General features: G+C 37.7%; 1 protein-coding gene across 2 annotated transcripts; it reads left to right on the top strand.

Annotated features, from left to right (window-relative positions):
• LOC143855660 (flowering time control protein FCA-like) lies at positions 1-25,589 on the top strand. Of its 2 annotated transcripts, none has more exons than XM_077365728.1 (19): positions 1-422; positions 4,215-4,285; positions 4,568-4,646; positions 10,584-10,666; positions 10,752-10,803; positions 18,545-18,612; positions 18,989-19,055; positions 19,199-19,278; positions 19,371-19,435; positions 19,516-19,578; positions 19,682-19,844; positions 20,001-20,084; positions 20,528-21,094; positions 21,907-22,104; positions 22,198-22,392; positions 22,511-22,543; positions 23,849-23,914; positions 24,804-24,849; positions 25,325-25,589. In XM_077365728.1, exons 1-19 carry the CDS (start codon positions 137-139, stop codon positions 25,330-25,332), a joined length of 2,274 nt encoding a protein of 757 aa, XP_077221843.1. In that variant the 5' UTR covers positions 1-136; the 3' UTR covers positions 25,333-25,589. The 2 variants fall into 2 exon arrangements, with proteins under 2 accessions (XP_077221843.1, XP_077221844.1); XM_077365729.1 differs by having other exon boundaries at positions 4-422; positions 18,551-18,612.
• Positions 25,590-26,094: the final 505 nt, after the last annotated feature.

Consider the following 26,094-nt stretch of genomic DNA (forward strand, 5'->3'; position numbering starts at 1 on the left):
CCCACCACGTTCTATATCTCCTACCCCACACGCAACGCGACCACTTCACATATACATTCCCTCTCCCAAGTCCCAACAAATCCCTCCATTTTCTAGGGTTTCGATCTGAAACAAAAAAAAAAAAACACTTGCAAAGATGGATAGACATAGAGGAGATCGCTTTGGGAATCCAGATTCCAACAGGAATTCAAGAATGCATTCTCGTTCATTCGATAATCCTCCCTTCAATTCGCACCACAGAAACCCTAATAATCCCCGAAGTGGTTTCTCGGACGGTAGTAACCCCTTCAATAGTTCTCAGAATTTCGCACTAAGTGAGCCCGGGTTTCGTCCGATGTCCGGTGGGGCCCAGATGATGCCGATGGCCGGCCAAAAACGTAGCAGCGGTGGATTTTCCGATTCCGGCCGAGGGTTTTCTCCTGGTAAGTTAAAAGTAGAAGTTCTGTGCTTTATTTAGGGTTTGTTTGGATTCTATTTTATTGATTTTTCTTTGTTCTATTTTTGAATTTTGATGATTTAGGGTTAGTGGGGTTTTTGTTAGTAGGAGTTTTTTTATGCAGGATTGCGTGGTAGTTTTGGGGAAATAATATGATTGCATTTGAGCAAACCCTAAACCAATTCACCTTGCTATTTAGGGTTTCGTGGATTGGTTTCAATATATTGAGAGCTCTTCATTTAGTTCTTCGACTTATATTTTATCAATCTGTCTGTTTTTTTTTTTGATTTGATTTAGGGTTAATAGGGGTTTTTGTTAGTAGGAATTTTATAGGCGGGATTGCGTGGTAGTATTGGAGGAATAACATGATGGCATTTGAGCAAACCCTAAACCAATTTAATCTGCTATTTGGGGTGGATTGGTTTCAATATATTGAGAGCTGTATTATTGAGAGCTCTTCATTTAGTTCTTCGACTTAGATTTTATTAATTTGTCTTATTATTTTTTATTTTTTGAATTTACTGATTTAGGGTTAATGGGGTTTTTGTTAGTAGGAATTTTATGGGTGGGATTTCGTGGTAGTTTTGGAGGAATAACATGATGGCATTTGAGCAAACCCTAAAATAATTAACTCAGCTATTTAGGGTTATGTGGATTGATTTCGATATATTGAGAGCTATATTATTTAATGTTAAAATTCCAATTTCTCTGCTTCTTTTGTTGTTCTTCTCCTAATTATATTTTATCGATTTGTCTTTTTTTTTTTTTTTCGTTTGAATTTGCTGATTTAGGCTTAATGGGGTTTGGTTAGTAGGAATTTTATAGGCGGGAGGAATAACATGATGGTATTAGAGCAAACCCTAAACCAATTCACTCTGCTATTTGGGGTTTTGTTGATTGGTTTCTTTATACTGAGAGCTCTATTATTTAATCCCATATCTAGGCTTTAGGCATTGCTTCGTTGTATGACTGAGTGATTATTGATGGTTTTGGGTTTTATTGAAATACTCAAATTGAATGGATGGATTCAGTTACATGCAGTTTTTATTGAATTCCTGAGTTGTCTTATGTAAAATAGATCCCGACTTCAAATCCATAGCTTCTTGGGATTAGGATGGACAGGTGTCTGTTAGGTACTGATGAACTATCTATACGTGGCTATATGGTGTAAAAGTAAAATTGTAGTTAGTAGAGGAAGACAAATGAAGGTAATAGATAGGTGGGCAGCCACACCGGGGGTTCATATGAAGCCTAACTTTGATTGATGTTCTTTAGGTAAACTGCCTCCAAGATGGATTTGTGGGGTAGTCAGAGATCACGAGATGTTAGACTTGTGATTTTGATTCATCGAGGATCAATGCTTTTTCATCTTTTTTTTTCCACCAATCAAAATGGAGGGATACTTCCTTGGTATTATCAGATGGAATGGGAAGGGCGAGAACTACCTTTGGGGCTTGCTAACATAACTGAGAAGATTTCAGACCTTTTCTGGTACAATTCACTTTTCCACATTCATTGATAGACAAATTCATTAACTGATTTGCTTGCCAGTGAGAGGGTTTGTAGACCTTGGATTGTTGTCGGTGATTAATGTCTGATTTTCCATTGGCTATTTATGCTCATGCCTTTTCCATAAAACTTTTCTTGTTGCTGATAAGTAAAAGGTCACATAATCTAAATAACTGGAAGTTGTTGTTAGTAGAGGAAGTCAAACGAAGATTGTAGAGGTGTGGGAAGCCATACCTGGGATCCATCTCAAACATAACTTTGATCGGTCTTCTCTAGGTAATGTGGCTCCAAAATGGACTTGCGGTAATGAGAGATCACAAAGTGATGGTAGACTTATGCTTTTGAGCCATTGGGGATTGAGGGCTCTAATGAAGTAGAGGTGTTGACACTCAAAGCATCCTGTTTTTTCTGTACCAATCAAAATGGAGGGATACTTCCTCAATGTCATCAAATGGAGTGGGAAGGGCGAGAATTACCTTTTGGGCTTGCTAACATAATTGAGAAGATTTCAGACCTCTGTGATACTATTAACCAATGAAGCACGGATACGGGTACGTGGTGCGGGTACAACACGATATGGGTACGTGGATACGTGATTTCTTAAAAAAATAGGATACGGGTACGTTGGGGGTACGCTGAATATAATATATTTTTATATTTTATTATATATTTATAAAAATAAAAAATAAAATATTTTGTTAAAGAATTCAAACAATTTAATTGGAGAACACTTAGTATTACCATCCATCTTGTGAATCAGATCCCCAATCTTGCTAGTTCTTGTTCCCAAGGCTAGAATCGTCAAAATTAAGCTTCACAAACCCAAGTAGGGGAGGGGACACATTTAGGTCGGTTTGCTAGAAGTAACCTTGCTTATGCAGATCTCCTCCCAAGATCCACACAGAAGATTTCAATATACATCTGAAGTCGGTGATAACACTAGCCCACTGCAGAATCAATAAAAAGCTACTGTCTGATAGCATAGCAGTCTATAGATGCACCATCAAAGACTCTACTGTTTCTTTCTTTCCAGATAGCCCACAAAAAATTCGACCCCTCTTAGGCCAAGGGGCAAATTTCCATCCCTCGATAAGGATTCGCAATATGCTATGGAAAGACCCACTGTGCATCAAACAAATTTAGCACAAAGGACCTGATATCTCTGGCCATCTTGCAGTGTATAGAAATGTGAACAACAAATTCACCCACCTCAAGAAACAATGCAAAATGATCTATGATAAAATTCTCCGGCTACGCCGATGATACATCATAAAGATTTTGTTGAGATAGGCTGACCAAGCAAATGTGCAAACTCTTAGAGGGGTCAGAATCTTCCAAACTCTATTAGCTGGTGAAGAAGACATAGTTGGCATCGGGCATGAAGAAAACATTCTCCCTCATGATCCAAGATCCTTACTGTCCTATTCTCTCCTTTCCTTTTGACAGAAACTGAGTCTAACATCTTCAGTACCAGGGCCACCCTCTCTATTTCTCCGTCGAAGAAATTCCTACAAAAAGGAACCATCCAATGACCTTGCCATTCACTCTAACAAACAAATCTTTGGCAGTCCTCTCCCTTTCTGTAGCCACACAAACAAATTTTGGAACAACTCTTTCAAGGCCAACTCTCTTCACCAAGTCAACTAAAACACCTTAAATTGCACGAGTCACTGAAAAGTTTGCCTCGCGAATCATTGACTCGGCTGAGTCGAGTCCCTTTTACTGTGGCAAGTTCTCGTCTGAGTTCGAGAATTGAAACAATGCTTCTACTGTTCACATGATCTCTAGCCTGTTGAAAGCCTAATCCTCTCCTACATCTTCCGCACAGTTGCATTCAGTGAAGAATCCAAATATTTTGTCATTTGGTGCTTACCTTCTTTATTCATTACTTTTTGTGACCTTAGATTGCTCACCACGTACCATTATTTTGTAAGTGAATGACGGAAGTAGTCCATTAGTTGTATAAGAATAGCTGCCCAAAGCCTAATGGGATATTTTAAAGCACTTACATTTGTCTAAAACCTTTCTGCCTAGTTTGCAATTAGGTTATAGTTGCTGTCATATACACTTGATATGAAGTGTTTTATTCATTGCACTTCTATGTGAATTAAGATTTGTTATGTATAATCTATCTTTTTCTCCAGTCTGTTTAGCTACAACTGTTTGTTATGGAGATTTTCTTTACTCTTCTGTTTGTTGTGTTGTTTCTGTATTATCCTTGACTCTTGATTCTTTATCTCCCAAGTTACTGATATGCAATTTTCCTCAGATAAGACAGATGGTAGCAATTTTGCTAAACTCTTTATTGGATCTGTTCCAAGGACAGCTACTGAAGAAGATGTAAGTTGATATTGAATTACAACTGATTTACGGCTTAATTTTTTATTGTTCTAATTTCACCATCCAAAAAAATATTTATGGCTCTCTGAAGTCTGAACAATATCATTCAAAAAAAATAAAATACTAGTGTCACTTCGGTTTTATTTTAGACATATTTAACATGTGTTGGGAAGTGTAACTCCCATCTTACATTTTGTCATTATCAATAGAAGTTGCATTCAACCATGTTTCCTTCATTGAGATACCTATTTTTCCTATTGAGCTTTACTTATTTCATGTCAGATTCGTCCCTTATTCGAGGAGCATGGAGATGTAATTGAGGTTGCTTTAATCAAGGATAAGAGAACCGGCCAACAACAAGGTATGTGCAAATGCTTTCCATGAATAGATTGTGATTTATACTTGTCTCTTTTCAGGTCCTCTGAGGGTTTGATGGGAGCAGTAGGCTCATGTTTCGTCCCAGTTAGGTTTTGGAACAATTTTCGGTGGTTATTTTGTTTTTGGTCCGCAACCTCTCTTTTTATGTCCTTCCTGTCAATCCAGAAGAAGGCAAGACAATGGGATCCACTAAACATTGATTACTTATAGCTGTTGGAAACTTGGAACGCAAATAGATCCTGCTCTTGGACCACTCCTTGCGGCAGTGACATCACACCAACATTGACCAAGCAAGTCATTTGTAGTGGAGATGTCCAATGCCATACTGTGGCATTTATATGTCAAAATGTTTAGCCCATGTGTGAATGTTGTACAATAAGTAACAGAGCAGTACAATGATTTTTTTAATCTGATACGAAACCCTTAGAGTGTATAAAGTTGAACTTTTCAATGACCAGTATGTTTCTTGTTACCTTTGTAATTGGAGATCAATTCTTGCCTTTTGAGTGGCATGGAATTTCTGTATACCATTTGTAATTTTTGATGATTTGAGATGGTCTCCAAGTCTGGATGGTCTTTAAATCCTGTTGATCATCAAATCTGGTTAATTACGGGTTGGCGATTCTCATCTCTCTTAAGAGATGTTCTAAATTTCAGAGCCTAGGCCGATAGGGATAGAGAACTTCCTTTGCGTGAAGGTTGAAGCTCCTTTTTTCCTTTTTAACAGACGAGCCACACACCACTTTTTATGATATAGCAGTAATCGTGAATGCCACTTGGAGCTTTAGTGTTGTTTGTTGGCCTGTTGTGGAAGTTATTCTGTGGCTTGGATGTTGTATGTTTTGTGTGCTGTGATGGTTGAGACTTGCGACATTCTAGTCTTTTCTCTCTGTTGATTTTTGTTTAATGTGGGAAAATAATGAATCATGTGGGGCTATGATCATAATCGGCTTCTTTTGTGATTGTAAGTTCTTACTCATCTCTATTAATCATCGTTGGTGGTAGATAGCACTTCTGCAGCTGACTTCTTGGATTTTATATGTATACATGCTGTGAAAGTTGCCTTATTCTATAAGAGCGCAACCTGTTAAGCAAGTGTGTCTCGGCCACTTTATTGGCGAATTTTCTCTGATTACTTTTCCTTTTAAAGTTGGGGTGTTGCTACAAATTTTAACAACTTGTTTCTTGTCTATGGTAATCGACGCCCATCCCCTTATTGCGTGGAAGAATTTTTCCTTGGGTTTCAGTCTCTTCACATCTGTGATCTTTTCTTTGTTGAAGAATGTGCTGGCTGATTCACTAGGTTGATGAATTTATTTCTTGGAGATGAGGTTATTGCTTCATTTTGGATCTGTGTATCTGTCCATGTGCCAACTTTTGTAGGATTTTTGTTTTTGAATGTCACCTGTCTAGGGTTTATGGTGATGTTTATTGTTACAAAATATTATTCATTCATCTAATGTAATGACAAAATGCGGAGATCAGCCTTTACTGGTGATATGCTACGTACATGCACATTTAATTATCTCAAGTATTATGGCAGGTTCTCTCATGTTATCTTATCAAGTGCTTATATCCCACGTTTCTTTTCGATTTTATTTGTATTCATAGTAGAACACATCTTTCCTTTCCTTTTTATCTCGAGCTCTGAGGGTGGATTGTATGTATCTTGTTACTTTTTGACAAGGTGTTAACGATTATCCATGTATTTGGTTATCAGATTATGTTTGTATTTGGCAACTGGGAAGGGGTATCATCCACTATATTTTTTGTTTGATTGTGAATGGGGATACGGGAGAAATGGCTCCCAGATCAGTTGTTAATAAGTGATATCTTTTTTAAGTTTTGGTGCGTGAGGTGCGATGTGTTTTGAATCTTCCACTGATGTGTTGGAAATTGTTATTCCCTATAATCTACTTTCTTTGTTGTACTTTTGCGATGTACACCATTCCATTTTATCGTGTTCTTTTGGATGTAATTGGTTCCAAAATTACTAGTGGGACCTTCAAAATTTTGATGTCTTAACTCTCACGCTTAGATGATCGAGGTTTTAGGGAGAGTAGTTCTTATGACTGAGAATTGTTTGTTTTTGCATTTATTTTCTAAGATTCAGCTTTCAATGAATGAGTTGTGTGACCATTCAAAAAAAAAATGAATGAGTTGTGTGAGTTGCAGTTTTATGTTGATCCTTTAGTAATTTCTTATCACATCTCATGTGCTGCTTTGTTGATTTATATGCATACCATATGGCACAACTTATTTTCTTCTGCAATTGATTTACTATTTTCATCTACCTATTGATCTTTCAATTGGTTTATGGAAATCAAATTCTACACCCCAAGAATATATCTTTCTGTTGGTTTATGGAAAATAAATTCTACATCCGAAGCGATAGTTTACTTTAGTTCTTTGATGTTTTTCCAAATATATGGTGTTGTGGCATAATCTTTGGCCTGCCTTGTTTTGTTGTAATATCGTGGAGCTCTTTCTTTTTGAGATCTCATGCCTAATGACCAAACAGAAGTGGCATTTCGAATTGTTCCAGTAGGATGTCTTAAGATGTTTCTTTGTGAGAAAGAGCTGGTGTACTGATTTATGCTTTATATTAGTTTAAGAGTATCTGAACGGTGGCCAATACAATTTTTTTTAAAGAAAATAACTACTGCATGACGATGCTCATTTTCATCGGACTATTTTTTCTTTAATGTCTTTGTGAAAATGAGTGATGGAGACTTTTCGCATGGAGGGTGCTGCAATTTTTGTTTATTTTCTGTGTTGAATATTAGCTGTGCATGACCTAATAGTTTATGTTGTTTTCTCTCCTTATCCCGCTAGCCTTGTTGGTCTACATTCATTCTGACCATGGGTTGGTGTGTTATCATTATACGGAAGGCATACCAGAGTTGTTTCTGATAGTGTTTTATCAGTAACAACAACACTTATTTTTATTGTCCCTTACAGTTCTTGAATGGGTCATTACTGTTCTCATCTAAATGCAAAATTTGCAATGTCTTGAGTTGTGTTCCACAAGAGGCAAGCGTCTGTGATGCAATTGAAACTTGATTACTACTTTTCCTTTGCTTATTTTACTTATTTTACAACCGTCTTGCTGGGGAGCTTGCGATTATTAGTTTGAAAGTGGCGGGAACTTCTCATTTTCTGTTGGTGCATGTCAAATTCAGTGATGCTTTATAATATGGATGTCCTGCTTCCTGCTAAAGATTTGAAAGGGTCTTTGCTGTGCTCATCTGAATGCAAAATTTGCGAAGTCTTGAGTTGTATTCCGCAAAATGCAATCTTCAATGATGCAATTGATGCTTGATTACTACTTTTTCATTGTTTATTTTAGTTATTTTAGAACCCCGTGCTTTTGTGCACTTTGGTGGCCAATATTGATATGGAGTTTGTGACTAATAGTTTGACAGTGGTGTGCCCTTCTCATTAATTGTTGGGGCATGTCAAATTCACAGATGCTTTATAATATGGATATGCTGCTTCCTGCCTAGGATTTGATACCTCTTAGTGTTATCCACCTAGAAGATGGTGATTATGTGTTTTATTTTGATGGGCTTGCGTCGAATTTGCTCATCTCTGATTTATAATTGATTCTGTGTTTTATTTTGATGGACTTGCATTGAATTTTATCTTATTTATTTTATTCTTTTGGACTTTTCTACATGTTTGTTGAAAATGAAGTGACTTTCTCAACTGCCATAAGCTGGCTATACCTTGTCGATTTGATACCTCTAAGTGTTATCCACCAAGAAGACGGTGATTATGTGTTTTATTTTGATGGGCTTGCGTCAAATTTGTTCATCTCTTATTTGTTTATTGATTATGTGTTTTATTTTTATGGACTTGCATCGAGTTTGCTCCTCTCTTATTTATTTTATTCTTTTGGGGTTTTCTGCATGTTTGTTGGAAATGGAAGTGACTATCTCAACTTCCATAAGCTGGCTATACCTTGTCGACATTGCTTATATCATAAGCACACTATTTCTTTTGGTTGAGAGCTACATTTAAAGTTCATGATTCTTCTTGGTTAGGAAGGCGTAAGCTGAGATTGATAATGCCATGTGCCACTTTTAACATCTCAATTGGCACCATGCCTACATGCGCAATGGCATATGCTCAACTTTTATTTTGTCTATGATTTGTGGACACGGGCACGAGTGTCGACACAGACACGGAGTTTTGGACACGGCAAACCACCAAAATTTAGAAACAGGGACACGGCTAAAATATAAAGTATATACAATCATGATTTGTGGATATGGATCCGCGTGTCAAATTTTGGCACGAATATGAGGTTGTCTGACATGGAAACATCTAAAAATTTAGAAATGTTGACACGTACACACATAAAATTATTGATTATATGGGATTTACTAGGGACCATCGCAGAAGGCATTTCGTGGAACGGCTCTTGCATGAGAGTGCAGTCACCTCTGATGAATTAAATGAATAAGACAAAATCTTAGCCTATGTGGCTGCACTCTCATGCAGCAGCCGTTCGTCTAAATGCTTTCTGCGATGGTCCCTAGCAAATATATATATATATATATATATATATATATATATATATATATATATATATATATATATATATATATGAGAAAAGTGTATCTACATGATCGTGTAGATAACTTATCTACTCCGTCGGCTTAAAATATAGTGGGGGCCCACATTGTTTGGGTGATGCAAACCCTTCATTTGATGGGCCTTCACATAGATAGGGTGTGCCCAAAAAATCAGCCCCATAGGATCATCCCGTCCCTTCGATTTGTGGAGGTTAAAATAGACGGGTGTAAACCTTCGCAAATCTGTCCATTTTTTACCTCCACAGTTTGAAGGGTTAGGATAACCTATGGAGCTAATTTTTTAGGCACACCCTTTCTATGTGAGGGCCTATCAAATGAATGCTTTGGATCATCCAAACAATGTGGGTCCACTGTGTTTCTGGCCGATGGACTAGATAAGTTATCTACTCGATCGAGCATATACACTTCTCTCTCTCTCTCTCTATATATATATATATATATATATATATATATATATATATATATATATATATATATATATATATATAGAGAGAGAGAGAGAGAGAGAGAGAGAGAGAGAGAGAGAGAGAGATTAGAGAAGGTTTACACCCGTCTATATATATGCTATAGATTTGAGAAGGTTTACACCCGTCTATATATATATATATATATATATATATATATATATGTGAGAGAGAAAAGTGGCGCAGGGAGCTTCCCTGAGCTTTAGTGGCTTACAAAGCCTCCCATTGGTTCGTATAGCGGGTCCACAAAAAGTGACGAATGGGAGGCTTTATAAGCCACTAAAGCGCAGGAACAGAGAGAGAGAGAGAGAGAGAGAGAGAGAGAGAGAGAGAGAGAGAGAGAGAGAGAGAGAGAGAGAGAGAGAGAGAGAGAGATTTATGTGGTTTTCCCCCCTTTAGTGCTTTTGTGGATATTTGCTACCATGTTTGTTTTGGGTTGTGTTTACCCATGTTAATCTACTAGCTACACAAATACGTTAATAGGATGTGTGTAAGCAAGCTCATTGTCAAGTGTGTAATCTTTATGGTTGTTTTGTATATTATCTAATTCGATTGTTTCAAGGGGACTTTGGAACTTTCTGTTACTGTATCAATAGACATTTTGTTTCAAATAATATTTTTTTGTTTTGACAATCATACATTGGGCCTACTTTATGTTGATACTATATTGACATGTGTATATGTGCCCTTGCATTCATGTATCTATCTCCGTAACTGGCAGAGCAAATTGGTGGACTCTAGTGGTTATAGATTTTGGTATAAGCTTCTCTTGTGAAAATATTGCAGAAGTCTACCGTTTTTAGAGAAATACCAGTAACCTGATGGAATTAGGATACATAATTTTTATTTGTACAGGATGTTGTTTCATAAAATATGCAACCTCAGAGGAAGCTGACGGAGCCATTAGAGCTTTGCACAATCAGTATACTTTGCCTGGGGTGAGTTCCAAACTACTGTTGTAGTCCTATTCACTTACTTGCTAATGTCTTGCCATTTTAGTAATTTGTGCTTTTGGTTATCCAGGGATCGGGCCCCATCCAAGTTAGGTATGCTGATGGGGAACGGGAACGCCTTGGTAATTTCTTTTTACTTCTGATTTAAGGATTTCTGGAACTGTTTGTTAGTATACCAATACTCTTAAATGTGAGTGGAGACAGCCATGTAATCCTAGTGAATGACTGCATTTTTTTTCCAGTATCTACTTGCATATTTCATCCATCATAATACACCAACAAAGTAAAGTGTTTAATTATCATTGCCAAGGTACCGGCCAAATATTACAAAGTAGATAGTTAGAGACTAGCGTTGATTAACAAATAGTGATTTTTCTTGCGTGGGAAGTTAAAAAGCCTAGTGTATATGGGTTTTGGCAGTTATATTAATGTGCAATCCCTCAAAGGTAATGAAGTTTGCACGTTGAGAAGTGGGAAGGACACCTGCTCTCTTAGGATTGGAGGATGGTTTAAGTGTAGTAGGTATTATCTTATAACCCGAAGGAAGAATTAATGAAGCTTTTGGGAATCACCACTTAGGCGCAATTAATGTGGCCTCATGATAGAGGGAGTTTTTTCACAAATTTGGTTAATTGGCCCTCCCTTAGTACCCACTCTGAGGCGGTACGTTTATGTTCTGTTTCATTTTCTCCTTTGCTTCCTCTGGTTTTGGGGTCTTGGATTTATGATGGAGAAACAGAGGGGTGCGTCATCTTCTTCTTCTTGCCCTGCCTCTTCACTTCTAGGCAAAAAGAGAAAGTTGCCAGTGGAGTTGTTTGAGATGGAGACTTCACTAAAACTCCTGAAAAAGATGGCATACCTCATACTCGGAGGAATTTGCATCTAAACATTCACCTACTCAAAGAGAAGTTACTAGGGACTTCTTAAAACGACAGTGGAAGCTATGTAAGGAGGATGCTAACAAGACGCCGGAAGTGGTTTTTAGTCTGACTGGTTTGCGCACCATTAAAGAATCTCATTCCCCTCTGCACAATCACCCCGTATTCATCAAATTATTGAAGGAAGAAGAGACCTTAAGGCGCCTTCGTTGGGAGGAGGATAAGAAGATGGGGATTCAGAAACTAGAGGCAATGATTTCTAGAAAAAGAGCATCAGAAGAGAAAGCTTCATCTGATGAGGAGCTCTCAATCTTGAGTCTTGATGAGGAGGTTTTCGCTTCTGAGGTGGTGAGTCTCATTCTGGAATTAAAGAAATCCTCTGTCTAGATTGTCTCTTTGGAGGTTTTGGTGCAGAGTGATGCTTCAGATTTTTTGAGGTTGTTATAGTGGGATCCGATGGAACAGAGATGGTTTTGTTTTGGGTTTGATGGTAGCCCTCACGTCTAGAAATTGCTAGGGTCTGATCACCTTTTTTTGGTGAAGTTTGCAGTATTCCAACGGGGAGAATCAATTGATAGTCCCATTATGGCTTGAGTGACCACGGTCGTTCGCCTAATGAGGCACTTCTCCTAGAAGTCTTTAGTTCTTGTTATGATAAGTGGGTTGAATTGATGGTTGGTAGAAGCTGTTAGTCACAAAGATCAGTGAAGAAGGGGAGTTGAAGTGGGTGAGAGGTTGATCAACATAATACTGAATCTTTCTATTTATATGCTACCTTTTATTTCCATGGACGTAAGTATAGTTCTGGCCACCTTTATTGATGCTATGTAATACTTGATGGGACCTCTAGTCCCCAGTGTATTTTTCACAGTATCAATGAAATTTTTGTCAATTTTCAAAAAAACAAAAAAAAAAACAATTTATAGTTCATTCCCCATTTTCCCACATAAAAAAACAAATACACAGTCATAACCATTAAAGATAATAATCTATATTGGCAATTTTAACCGGTCAGGTAAATGCAATGTTTTATTTCAATATACCTATTTAGGATGGATAAAACTCAAAACCTATTGTAAATGTAAATTTGCAGTGGCAAAATTCAAAAAAAAAAACGACAATAGAAATCTAAAAGCTTCATACTGAATCCATTGAGTGTTAAACTTTAACACATGTCCCACATATCAGAAGAACTCATGTAACATAGATGAGGACTCTTTCGACTTTCCTTTTTTTTTTTAACGGCAGCAAGAGTTTATTAAGAAAAAGAAGGGCGACAGAGGGAGTCAACCCAATGGATACAAAGAGAGGAAAAACGAAACCAACAAGGAAAAGGAGAAAATACAGAGCATGCCCAAGTCAAGGTGGGAGATAATCAAACCACTCCAAGGCCAATCTATCTACTCCATCCTTTGCCAAGCGATCGGCCACACTGTTAGCTGATCTCCTTACGTGATTAAAAGTGATGGAGGACCCCTCAATTTGTCAAAGATCTCATCAAAATATTGAGAGCAAACCTCCAAGGGGGAACCGAAGATCCCCTTAACCATCGAATGGTATTTAGGGAGTCACCTTCTGCTATCACCTTGTTAAGAGTTTCACTTGCCAACTGAAGGATTCCTTGGTGAACGGTTCTTACCTCCGCTTCACCAGCGACTGCTACTTCGTTTGGCCCTGAAAACGCCCAAAATTACTTCACCATTTTGGTTCTTTAGCACCCCTCCAATATCTCCTGGGCCTGGATGCCCTATATTGGAACCATCAAAATTGAGTTTCAACAACTCCTCGAGGGTTTCTCAGTTTCTCCCTCCTTGAGGGATTCTTTTCTTGTTTGGATTTTTTTTAAATGGCTGAGAATTTTGTATAAGAAGAAAATGAGGGAGATCGAGTTGGTCCCAACTCCCAACCAATACAAACATATCAAGGATCATTAAAATCAGAAAAGAGAAATGCACCGACATTAGAGGAATACCGAAAACAGAAAAGCTCAGGGAGGGGGGAAATCATAAAGTTCGAGCTCCTTCCTAGCCACCCCTTCTCTCGCTAACCGATTGGCTTCCCATTGGTAGACCTCCTGATATGTTGAAAGTGAAAATTAGCTCTTGGGGACGATCAAGGATCTCATCGAAGAACAGTGCAAATCTCCAAGGAAAAGAGCTGGACCCTTTAAGCCATCTAATCACTTTCAACGCATACCCTTCCACCACCACATTAGATAATGAGTCTCTATCAAGGAGTTTGATGCCTTGATGAACCGCCCGCACCTCTGCCTCACTAGAATCGGATACTCCTATGGGGCCAGAGAAGCCCAACAAACCGACCCCTTCTCATTCCTAAGCAGACCATCAATACCAGCCGGCTCCGGGTTCCCCAAACTAGATCCATCAAAGTTCAACTTAACTTGACCGGGCAAAGGCGGAGACCAATCCTAATTAGGGATGCTTCGAGTTTCCGAACTTGAACAAACCTCCCTCCAACCATGCCAAAGGTCGAAGGCAGATACGAACTTGAATGACGGAATAACCTTAACCTAAGAAATTGTTAGGGTGATTGCTTTAAGGAGCACAAAAGAGGGGCTCTTCAGAAAACCTTTGAATTTACACTTATTTCTTTCTTTCCAGACAACCCACATCAATGCTAGCAAAGAGACATTCCACAAGATCTTACCTTGTTTTGATATCTTGCTGTGTTATTTTATCTTTGTATTGACCATCTTAGTCGCGGGGTTTTTCCCCAATTTCATTCATCAATATAATCATCCATCATCATTAAAAAAAAAAAAAAAAAAAAAAAAAAAAAAAAAAAAAAACATAGATGAGGACTCGCTTCAAAATTGGATACATCTTATTGCATTAAGTGAGTTGCCCTTGACAATGAAAGGGCCTATAAATAGTGACTTGACCAGCTTGATAGCTTGATTCAATGCCATAACTTTCACCTTAATTTTATCCTCGGTCATCACTTGTCTATAAAAAAAATAGCTTAACTAGCCTCTTACATTCTCTAATAGTGTTCCTGCCTAATGTCTACTGTGCCACAAAAATTCCTATTACTCGAGCCCCAAAATTTAATTTGATTCTCTTAAAAGATGTGTGTGTGCGGGTGGACGGTCGTGGGGATGGGGGTCTTCCATTGCAATCCTTTGTAGAAATTCAGTTTTTATTTGAATTTCTTCTTTTGTATTCTTTCTAGATTACCCAATTTGTAGCTAATATACTAATGTTCCATAGACTTTCCTCACTAAACAATGAGAAGAGGCCTAGTTCTTAACCAAAAATTTGAATGTCTAGCAAAGTCCAACTGCAATTGAACTGGAAGTTTAAAATCCTTCAAGTGATAGGACCGTGCATAAGAAGGTGGTCAGCTATTTCCTCAGCATTTTTTTTGAATGGTCTTGTTGTTAACTATTTCCTCAGCATTGTAACACGCTATGCATCTATTGGGATTCTCCACTAGTGAATTAAGTGATCCAGCTCAAAATCTTATCAAATCCAGCTGTCAAACAAAAGGACCTTATTACTCTAAGCGTTGAAGTGCCATTGTCCTATGCTAGATCAAATTGAAATAAAAGGAATGACAGAGAACTTACAGTTCGTGCTCCATTTTCAAATCCTCCTATTTTTATCTTGCCTTCAGATGTATGTTCCCTCCAACAACATCATTGATGCCATTGGATCAGTCATGCCTTGTGATGTTCCAGCGAAATGAAGGTATCCATGATACCTATTCGTCACATATACGAGTCGAAAGTTCTAAAGAGTATGGTGGGCATACCTTTGTTGGAAGGTAGTTGCATGCTCTTCATTTGAGAAACTTATCCTATCACTCACATCTACTATGAATCTTGTTCCTTCAATGAAAAGATACGCCACCATGCTGATGACCGTCCATTTATCAGACCCAACAACAACCTTATCAGATGCCCTACTAAGGTTCCACCCTCCCATTCCCCACTATATTTTTATGCCATGCTTTCTCTCCATAAACTGCCATCTTGCTTCTCTTGGTATCTCCATAGATTAAGGTTTCAGTATTCGGTTTTGGTTTCTATATGCGTTTTGGCTGTGACGGAAATAGAAATATGTTGGTTATTGAAATTTTGGAGGAAATCTTGTAAAATCATGAAAATGTATGGAAACATATGCAAATGATGTACGCTTAAGTTGGAACTTCAAGAAGTGTGAATAAGCACAGCTACACATTATAAGTGAAAAAAATCACTGGTAATGATTTAACAATATCAAACGCTAGTGACATGCATTGTTGCAACTTGCACATGTCTGATAATTCACTAAATAATCACACATAATAGTTTTTTTTTCTCCCAATGATATCATCCATACTAGTTTAACAACATCCATAATGGTTTGAACCCCCAATAATAAAAAAAAAACAATCATAGAAGTAAAAAAATCACACATAATCGTTTAATTTGCATGGATTCGGATTCGCGTGTCGGGATCCGACATGGATTCGAGGTGTCGGATTCAGTGAACCCCCAAAAGTAGGATTCGGGTTCGGTAATTTTTAAATAAAATAAAATTTTCAAAATTTAAAAAAATAAAAATAAATAAATAAATAAATAAATAAATAAATATATATATATATATATATATATATATATATATATATATATATTTAGAGAGAGAGAGAGAGAGAGAGAGAGAGAGAGAGAGAATAAAGTATGTGCAGCTGCACAGATAACTTATATGTGCATGGCTCACAAACCATAAGGGGGGCCACATTTTTGTGGGGATCCAAAGCATTCATTTGGAAGGCCCTTCCATGGATAGGGTGTGTACCAAAAATCAGACCTATAGGATCATCCTAACCCAATCAAAGGTTTCTGCCCATTTTTTCCCTCCACAAATGGCAGGGTTAGGATGATCCTATAGGTCTGAATTTTGGTACACACCCTATCCATGGAAGGGCCTTCCAAATGAATGGTTTGGATCCCCCAAAAATGTGGCCCTCCATATGGTTTGGTTTGTGAGCCATGCACATATAAGCAGCCATGCACATATAAGCTTATCTGTGCAGCTGCACATACTTTATTCTCTCATATATATATATATATATGGAAAGGAGTGTGCGGTCGACCGCATATAAGGTTATATGCGGTCGAGGGCCCAAATACATGGGTCCTACATTTTTTTGTGGTGATCAAAACCATTCATTTGCAAGGCCCCATCATAGATATGGTGTGTACAAAAAATCAGCTCCATTGGATCATCCTAACCCCTCCAAAAGTGGAGGGAAAAAATGGGCAGATTTGTGGCAAACGGTGTCTATCCATTTTGCCCTCCACTTTCGGACGGGTTAGGATGATCCTATGGAGCTGATTTTTTCTACACACCCTATCTATATAAGGCCTTGCAAATAAATGCTTTGGATCATCCTAACAATGTCTGCCCACATGAGTTTTGGGCCCTCGACCGCACCTAAGCTTGGTGCGGTCGAGCGCACAATCTTATTCCTCATATATATATATATATATATATATATATATATATATTCATGAAAAATTCAAGGGTAGAGTGTTGAGGCAAATATTGTATTAAGAGAGTATAAGGAGGAAGGGGGTCGATGTTCGAGGGTCGAGGCGGATTTTTTTTTATTAAAAGAGTACAGGTTGTGGGGCCTATTGGAATTGCGTACGCCTCGGAAGGAGAGGTGCTTGCAGCTTACCAAGGTTTAAAGCTCTTAAAGAGGGATGGTTTGTCCAATGTGATAGTGAAGGGGACTCTTTAAATGTGATTCGTTGGTTAAACACATCTGTGAAACACCCGTGGCGGTTTGATAGGTGGTTCGATGAGATGTGTGATTGGTGTAAGTCTTCTTCGATGGTTTTCGAACATGTTCGGCCCTCGGCAAATTCGGTAGCAGATGGTTTAGCTAGAGAGGGGATCTATAAAGAATCCCTAGCTCTTTATGACTACCCCCCCTTGATTCTTTGTCATCTTGTATCTGCTCCAGGTTTTTAGTTTTGTACTTGACCATCTTGGACCTTTTCAATATGAAGACTACCATTTTCAAAAATAAAATAAAAGAGGTACGTGTACGCTTAAATGGAAAATATACCGGATTCGCATTTTAAAAGAGACAACGATGAATCAGATTCGCCCGAAAATTAGGATTCGTGCGGGACACGGCTATGACAAGAATCTGGGTGTGTCCCACGTGAATCCAGCCTGATTCGGATGCGGAGACGTGTCGACACGGATTCGGCAGAGGGGGGCAAAGAATCCATGCAACATACTTCAACAACATCGAACAGTTTGTGACATAATTGTTGCACATGTCTGATGATTCAATACATACCGCGTTTCGTATGTCATTCATAAAAATATTTATTGATACTGTATACACAACATTTTTTTTTGAATAGTGAGACATACACCCCACTTCACATGTAAATTCATATAAATATAATTATTTTTGAATAAATGGTTTTTTTTTTTTTTTTTTTTTGTTGGGGCGGGGGGGGGGAAGCTTGTGGGTGAAAAATGCCAATGCTAATATGTGTGCGTGCGAGAGAGAGAGAGAGAGAGAGAGAGAGAGAGAGAGAGAGAGAGAGAGAGAGAGAGATTTTATATGATGAGTGCACGGGCACTGCACTGCAGGTCGTGACGCCCTTGATATTTGATCCAACAGCAGACGACTTTTTCATCTTTTGATGGGACTGCTGTTTGATCAAATATCAAGGGCTGCTGCCCCTTACACTTGCATGGACGCCCATTCATCATATAATTTCTTATATATATGTGTGTGTGTGTGTGTGTGTGTGTGTGTGTGTGTGTGTGTGCGTGTGTGAAGAAAAATTCATGGCAATGGCTAAAATGTAAGCTTGTATTGTGAAAAGAAAGTTCATGGCAACTAAAATTATATGTATGTTCACATCTAGTTATCAGCAATTGAAATTTCTATTCATTTAATCCTGCTTTTTTGAAATTCTTTTCATTCTGATGTTGTCTTTTTTTGTTAGGTGCAGTGGAGTTCAAATTATTTGTTGGTTCACTTAACAAACAAGCTACAGAAAAGGAAGTTGAGGAGGTAAGTTTCATGTACATTGGGCACTGTAGCTTTCCTATGAGAGATGAGTGTTGTTTGTGAATTGTGCCATTACACATGGATAGTGTAAATACTTTTTTATTATTACATTGGGATGCAAGTAACGTTAATGATTGATTTAATTGTTCAATAAAAAATTAGCCGAAAAAATTGATGTTTGACGATTTTTTATCAAGAATGTTTGGTTTCTTGGTTAGATTTATTTTCTCATGGACCCATGCTAAACATTTCTTTTGTTCCTATGCTTCTCTCCATCTCCAAATCATTTTTGCTGTCCTGTGGTGCTACTCTATCAGACAATTTCCAAAAAAAAAAAAAAAGCTTTGTCAAAGTTCTCATCAATATTTTCTATGTGCAGATATTTTCTCCTTACGGTCATGTTGAAGATGTCTACCTCATGAGAGATGAACTAAAGCACAGTCGTGGTGTGTCCTATTGCATATTATAGCTCTTCGCTTGTTTTGTTATTCAATTTCCCATCCAATGACCTTTTTAGCAGCGCACTATCTTTTGACTACTTTTATATTCTTTTAGTTATCTAATATGTTTGTTTAAATAATTTCTGAAGGATGTGGATTTGTTAAATTTTCTCATCGCGATATGGCAGCAGCTGCTATAAACGGTCTTAACGGAACATATATGATGAGAGTAAGATTGCTTTATTTATAAATATTTATAGATTGTTTCTTTCCATTTTCAAACTTTCCCTTTATAAGTCATTTATATTTTATTCTATCTAGGGTTGTGATCAGCCTTTAACTGTTCGGTTTGCGGATCCAAAGAGGCCAAGGGCTGGAGAATCAAGGTTTACTGGCTTGCTTGTTCTGGTTTCTATTTTTCAATACAATCTTACCATATACTTAGTATTTGCTAATACCTTTTCAGGTTTGGTGCTGCATTTGGGGGCCCTGGTTTTGGCCCCCGATCTCAGGCACCACCAGGAATCAGGTCTGTTTTACTAATTGTAGTGTAATTGGTCTCAATTCTCTTTTTACCTTTTGATCCTTATTGTGGGGTACCCTACCATTGTGCTAATATTTTCCTGTTGCAGGCCAACACCCATTCCTGGTGACAGTGCAGGAGGGCGTATTCCTCCTAATGCTTGGCATCCTATAAGTCCACGGAATGTAGGACCATCTTCCCAAGTTAATATTCCCGCTTTAGAGAGTCAGTTTCCTCCTAGAGGTGGTCTTGGGGCAGTGTCTTCAACTGCGGTATGAATTTATCTGATTTTTCTGCTGCATAATTTTCTGTTATACAGTGTAGAGATGTTTTTTTTTTTCCTTCCTGTGAATGGCATATAGCGTAGAGTTGTTATAAATTGTTTGGTAATTTATCTGAGATCTTGTGCCTTCCTGTGGACATCTTAGGCTGGTTCTTTGGGAATCCTTGGTGGACCTTCAAATGGTTCTCTTCAGGGCATGGCAGCTACACCATCCCCAACATCACAACAGGTCAGTACAAATTCAATTTTGTTTGTCACTATAGTCTTATCTAGATATGTCACAAATATTTCCGAGATTTTGAAAATATAGTGATTTAATCGCGATATTTTGAAAAAGTGACAAAATTTCGAAATAATCCCTAGAATTTAAAAAGTACAGCGATATTTTCATTTACCGCAATAATATCACGATATTTTCTATTTTACATTTTTTTCTTAATTTATATACTTTTATATATTTTAAATAATTTTATTTTATCTGTTTTGTCCCTATATAAACCCAACAAAATAAAATAAAAATTAATATATCCTGAGATTTTCCCTTGCGGAGAAATTCCCAAGAATGATATTTGTGACCTAGTTATCTAGTGATTTGGCATCCGATGGAGACAAAGTTTGGTTTAAGAATCACGGGTTCAACAATTCTTACATCCCAATATTTTCATTTTGTAGAGTTTCAACCCATTTACGTCCATGGGTCATAAAATCTCGCCATTGCAGAAGCCATTCCAATCGCCCCAGCACCTGCCGTCTTCCCTGCAACTTCACCAGCATCAAACTCCAGCATCCTTGTCACAGACACCAACTTCTCAGCCATCAATCCAGCAACTGGGTCAGCTGCAAATCCCTCTTTCCGTGAGTCAAAATTCCTTCAGTCAAGCGCTACCATCCCAACAGTTATTTGGTTTGGGTGGTCCCTTGTCTGTCTCTCAGTCTATGCTTCAGAATGGCTCCCCTGGTGCCGCTCAACAAAATCCTTCGAACCTACAAGGCTTGGGTGCTACCGCAAACCAACAACAGTTCCCCACCTCTTCTATCCAGCAACAAATGCTTTTACCTAACCAACAATTACCATCTCAGCTACCACAGGTGCTGCCGCAACATCAGACACCGGCTTTACAACCAAGCTTTCAATCATCTCAACATGCATTCTCTCAGCTGCAACATCAGTTGAATCTAATGCAACCATCTACTCAAAGCCTAAGTCAGCAGCCGAATTCCCAGACTACTAAGCCACAGGTATTGCAATTTTACATCACTGTAATTAAGACCCGTATCTCTGTTAGCCGATTGCATAGTTGTCGAACTTTTATGACTCGTACGAGTCAACTCCCGAGTCGAGTCGAGTTGCTGGGCTTTCGAGGTGACTCGCCTCTGATGAAGACTCTCACGAGTCGAGTCAACTCTTGAATGAGTCGTTGCAAGTCGACTTGAAAAAATAAGACTCTTACGAGTCGAGTCGAGTCGTTGGGCCTGGGCTTTCTTGTTTTGATGGTTGAAAACTTGGAAGTTGGAACTTAGAACTTAATTATTTTTGCGTATAAGCATATAGTTATTTATATTTTTGGCTTAGTACTTTATCTATGTGCTATTGGGTTATTTTTTTTACATGCTTCATCTTTTGGTATATAATTATATTTTTTTCAACTAAATTCCTGTTCTTGTCAAAAACTCTTATGAGTCACGAGTCGAGTCGAGTCACGAGTCATAAAATTAAGTAATCGAGTCACGGGTTGACAACTATGGCCTATTGTGCATTTATCTTGAGCCCCCTCAATTGTCTGCACGTGTCATGATTTTCTATCATCAATACATTTGTTTTGACAGGCTTTGTTTATGGTATTTTTCTTCTTTTATGTTTAATTATGCCCGGCCTTCTTTTTGAATTTTTTCTGAAGGATTCATTTAGCCGACCCCAACTAGTTTGGGACAAAGGCTTTGTTGAGTTGAGTTGATGTTTAACTATGCCCGGCTTGTATATGTCCATTCCTGTGATGTAATTTTTTATTGTGACTGTTGCTGACCATATATGTTGAAATACATTTGAGCAGTCTCAATGGAACATACCCCAGATTGACGTCAGCACTTCTGCGACTGCACCAACTTCCGTTGGACCTGCAACAATATCTTCTGCCCCTGTTGTTCCTATCAGTACACCAGCGGCAGCTCCTCTAACTTGTAATTGGACAGAGCACACCTCTCCAGAAGGATATAAATATTACTATAACAGTGTAACTAGTGAAAGCAAGGCAAGAATTTTATTGTTTTCCCCTCTTTGCATTTATGATTGAACTTTCTACTGTTACTATATATGATATTTGGCCTTCAATATGGATTTGTAGTGGGAGAAGCCCGACGAGTTGACCCTCTTTGAGCAGCAAAAGCTTTCCCAGAAGCAGTTAGTTCCACAGCTTCAAACCCAATCGCATACGCATATTCAGTCTGCCCAACAACTGGCTCAAATGCAACAAGTGCAGCTTCAAACTCAGCTGAGACAGCAGCAAATGCAATTCCAGCAACCGTCCTTATCTTTGAAGGTCAGTACAGTAGTTTCATACTTGGTTTTTATATTGTCAGAAGTTAGTATTGTTCTTCTGTGTGACTTTATTTTATAACGATTTGCGTAACTCCCATATTTTTGCATTTCAATATCAGGCTTCCAGTGTAACTGGTCAACATAACATTCAGGTAACTTTCTCTTTTTTTATCCAACTAATCATGATCTATATTGGGGTGAAATTTTGTGATAATCTTTTATTTATTTTTAGCTGTGTTCATTAGGCTTCTGTTAAAAATGTGGTCCTTGGGGGTCATGAAGGATTAGCTTTATGGCTTCGTGTGTACGAACTTCGTACGAACTTGCATACGAACAATGTACGTACGAACGGGTGTACGAACTTCATACGAACTTGCGTATGAAGGATTTGCTTTATGGTGTTTAGATTGGGGCATTGCAGTCTTTGCTTTATGGTGATTCAGCATTCCATCTAAATTGGTTGTTTCTACTCTTGGAGGTTGTGATGGTTTCAAGCCATGTTTTAACGAGGATAAGTAATCGTTTTCAATGGTCTGCTGTGGTTGGTTTAGCGTATCAATCTTTGGATTGTTTGATCTGGTTTGCTTATTTGTATTATTTGTATTTGGCTTGTTCTATGAAAATCAATATACATAATAATGTAAGCTATCAATGATCATAATTCCACTATAAGTATTTGGTTAAAGTTCTTTTTAGTAGTTTTCTCTTGTCTTGTATTCTGAAATGTTTGGTATTAACTCCTTAAGGGCACAATGCCAACATTTTTTCACAATTAAATTTCTGCACAAGCCCATCAAAATATGTTCATCAGCTCAAGTTTTCTCGTCATTAAAAAAAAAGTCAGCTTAAGTTTTCATGCATATGATTTTTATCAGATTAAGGAATGCTGGCCATAAGGTGAAGAGTAGTTAGCTTTGATGCTTGTATATTTTAGTGTGATGAAATGCATGTGTTGTTCATGAACATCATTTCTGGCAAATTTTAAGAGGGGATTCTGAAATTTCAAGAGCTTATTTTATGGCTGTGCTCATTTTTGCTTTAGATAGTTCCTAAAATGCATTGAAATAGTTTAATCTCTTAAAGATTGTTGCACTGACACGTTACTCAATCCGACATGTAGAGCTTCTTCATTCATAATTGTAAACAGAATGTGTAGGACTTTAGTTTCAGGCTCAGTGGCCACTAATTATAGTCTGTAGTTGAATTATGTTGGGTTCAAAACTGGGACAATTTTTTTCTAGGTTATGCCAAATATGATTCAACATTCAGTGTTTAACCATGAATGATTGAGAGTATAAGTCATGTCATTTTTCATTTATTCGAGTACTTATTTGAGCTACAAAGTGTTTTTTTAATATTTAAAAAGTACTTATTTGAGCAATGGACTAGAGAGTAGGTTGCCTGTGGTTGGCAGTTGGTGTTAGTGGCTTATCTTTTGGTGCTGTGTTGCCTTCCAGGAGCTTGGTTATGCGCAACTACAGGCAACCAACATTTCAGGCATTGACCCTGCTCGTGTTCAACAGGTATCCAATGTAAATCCATTCATCTGTTCATTTGAAGTTCAAGCCTATAATTTTTCTGACACTGAATTATTGTATGACACATACGACACTCCTTTCAAGGCTTTTAAACGTACTACTAGAAGTTTCATACTTAATGTGGGCGTGTGTCGGCACAGTTTTGTACCTTGGCATCTGATTACTATTGAATATTGTGTTTACCTCCTCTTTTATTTTTAACTCATATTTTATTGTTAACTCTTTTAACCAATTACTACTGTGTTGAATTTCTTATTTGTAATTTAATATTCAAATATGACCATACCATTCAAAAAAATAAAAATAAAATAAAATATGATCATGCTGTCATATATGTCTGCAATTTGACTTAATGCATACTGTGTCTAGATCTTTGTTTTTTTTTTTTAAACCCAAGCTTCTTTTAACAAATTTTTAATTAATATTTGTTGTTAACCGCCCTCTCTCCTCACAGAGACACTGAATTTAAAACCCTAAATGAACTCGTAATATATTATTCATTGTATCATTTTGGTCTCTCTCTCTCTCTCTCTCTTGGGGACTGAGGACAACGAGATTACATTGATGAATGCACTGTTATGTGATTGTCTCATGCTTGTATTAGACTTGCATTTTCTAATCGTAAGGTTTATTTGCTTCTAAAGTGAATACCACATTTATATTGTTGCAAATTATGATTAGTAATCGGCAATTTTATATGTATATTCTTGTACGGGCGTGTCCCCATTTCTAAATTTCTAAATTTTTAGGGATTTCCATCTTGGACACCTCGTATACATGTCACCACTCGCCCGTGAATTCATGTCCACAGATCAGATGTTCTAAGCTTTAGCTACAGTATCCTGATTTCAGCTCTTGCATGTGATTATTGCAGGGGATTCAGGCTGCACAGGAGTGGATTTGGAAGAACAAACCTGCAGGTTTTCCCCATTCTCTTGTTTGATTTTCTTTCTCGTTTGGATTGAGCTTCATCCTTTCAGACCTAACGGTCATAAAGTCCCGTTCACAGGCTTCATCCTACTGACCTATCCCAGAGCAAAAAAAAATTTCTTTGAATTTTTCCAAAAGTATTAGGTGGTTGCTGGAATTCTCCCCCCTTGGGCTCCCTTTTTTTTTCGACGTAAAATGGACATAAAATTTGTTTTATATTCATTTTTACAACATAAAACAAATTTTGCGTCCTTTTTTACATCTAAAGAAATGGAGCCTTACAGTATACCTCCACAGCTTCCTTAACAGGTTGCCTGTTTTTAAGGCAACAAGACTGTTCTTTTATTATTATTATTTTTTGATAGGTAAATGGGGTTAGGCAGACCCCAACCAGAAACAGAGAGACAGAGAAGACTGTTCTTTTAGACACTGCATTTATCATGTTTTCGTATTGTGAATTTCCAGGGACTTGATGCCAAAAATGGCACACTGAAGGTAGCCTTGAGCCGAAAATGTTCTTGAGCCGACGCATGACTAGGAATGCTTTTATGCAAAAATCGAGGGAGAGAAGATGCGGGAGCCCTCTCCTTGCGCCCAAGTAGTAATACTAAAGGAAATATAACACTAATGTTGCCTAATTCTACCATTTCATGTTGAGAAATTTTACTTAATAGTCCTGCATAACAGGGAAAAAGTATAATAAAATAAAGCCATCACTGGTGTTTTTCTATTCCTGCCATAAAGGAATGTTAGAAGATCCAATAAAATTTGCATAAAAGGACTTTATAATTCAGGATTTTAAAATCCTGGATTTTACATGCTAAAACTTGAATCTTGTAAGTTAAAACCTGAATTTTATAAGCTAAAACATGGATTGTACATTTTCAAATTTCCGCTCATAAAATCTAAGCTTTAAATTTAGAAAATCCAGGATTTTGTATCCAAACGCCCCCTTAGTCTATGAATTCCAATTTGGGATTCATAATGCATAACCTTCATTCTTCGAATTTAAATTAGGCCCCCTTTTTTAATGTAAGGGGTGAAGCCCATAAGTTAGGACTTTGGCTGGCTGGCTGGCTATATCAGGTAGGCAAAATATCATTCAAACTTAGGCTCCCAAGCAAGCCTGTTAGGCTAAAATGATTCATAGCTCTCTCTCTCTCTCTCTCTCTCTCTCTCTCTCTCTCAAATTGGTTTTTCATATTTATTATGCAGTATTTTTTGCTTTGCCATAT

This window comes from Tasmannia lanceolata, unplaced genomic scaffold (genome assembly GCF_043159265.1).
Source record: "Tasmannia lanceolata isolate RefF3 unplaced genomic scaffold, GAP_Taslan_0.1 ptg000023l, whole genome shotgun sequence".
In the NCBI taxonomy this organism is placed as follows: Eukaryota; Viridiplantae; Streptophyta; class Magnoliopsida; order Canellales; family Winteraceae; genus Tasmannia; species Tasmannia lanceolata.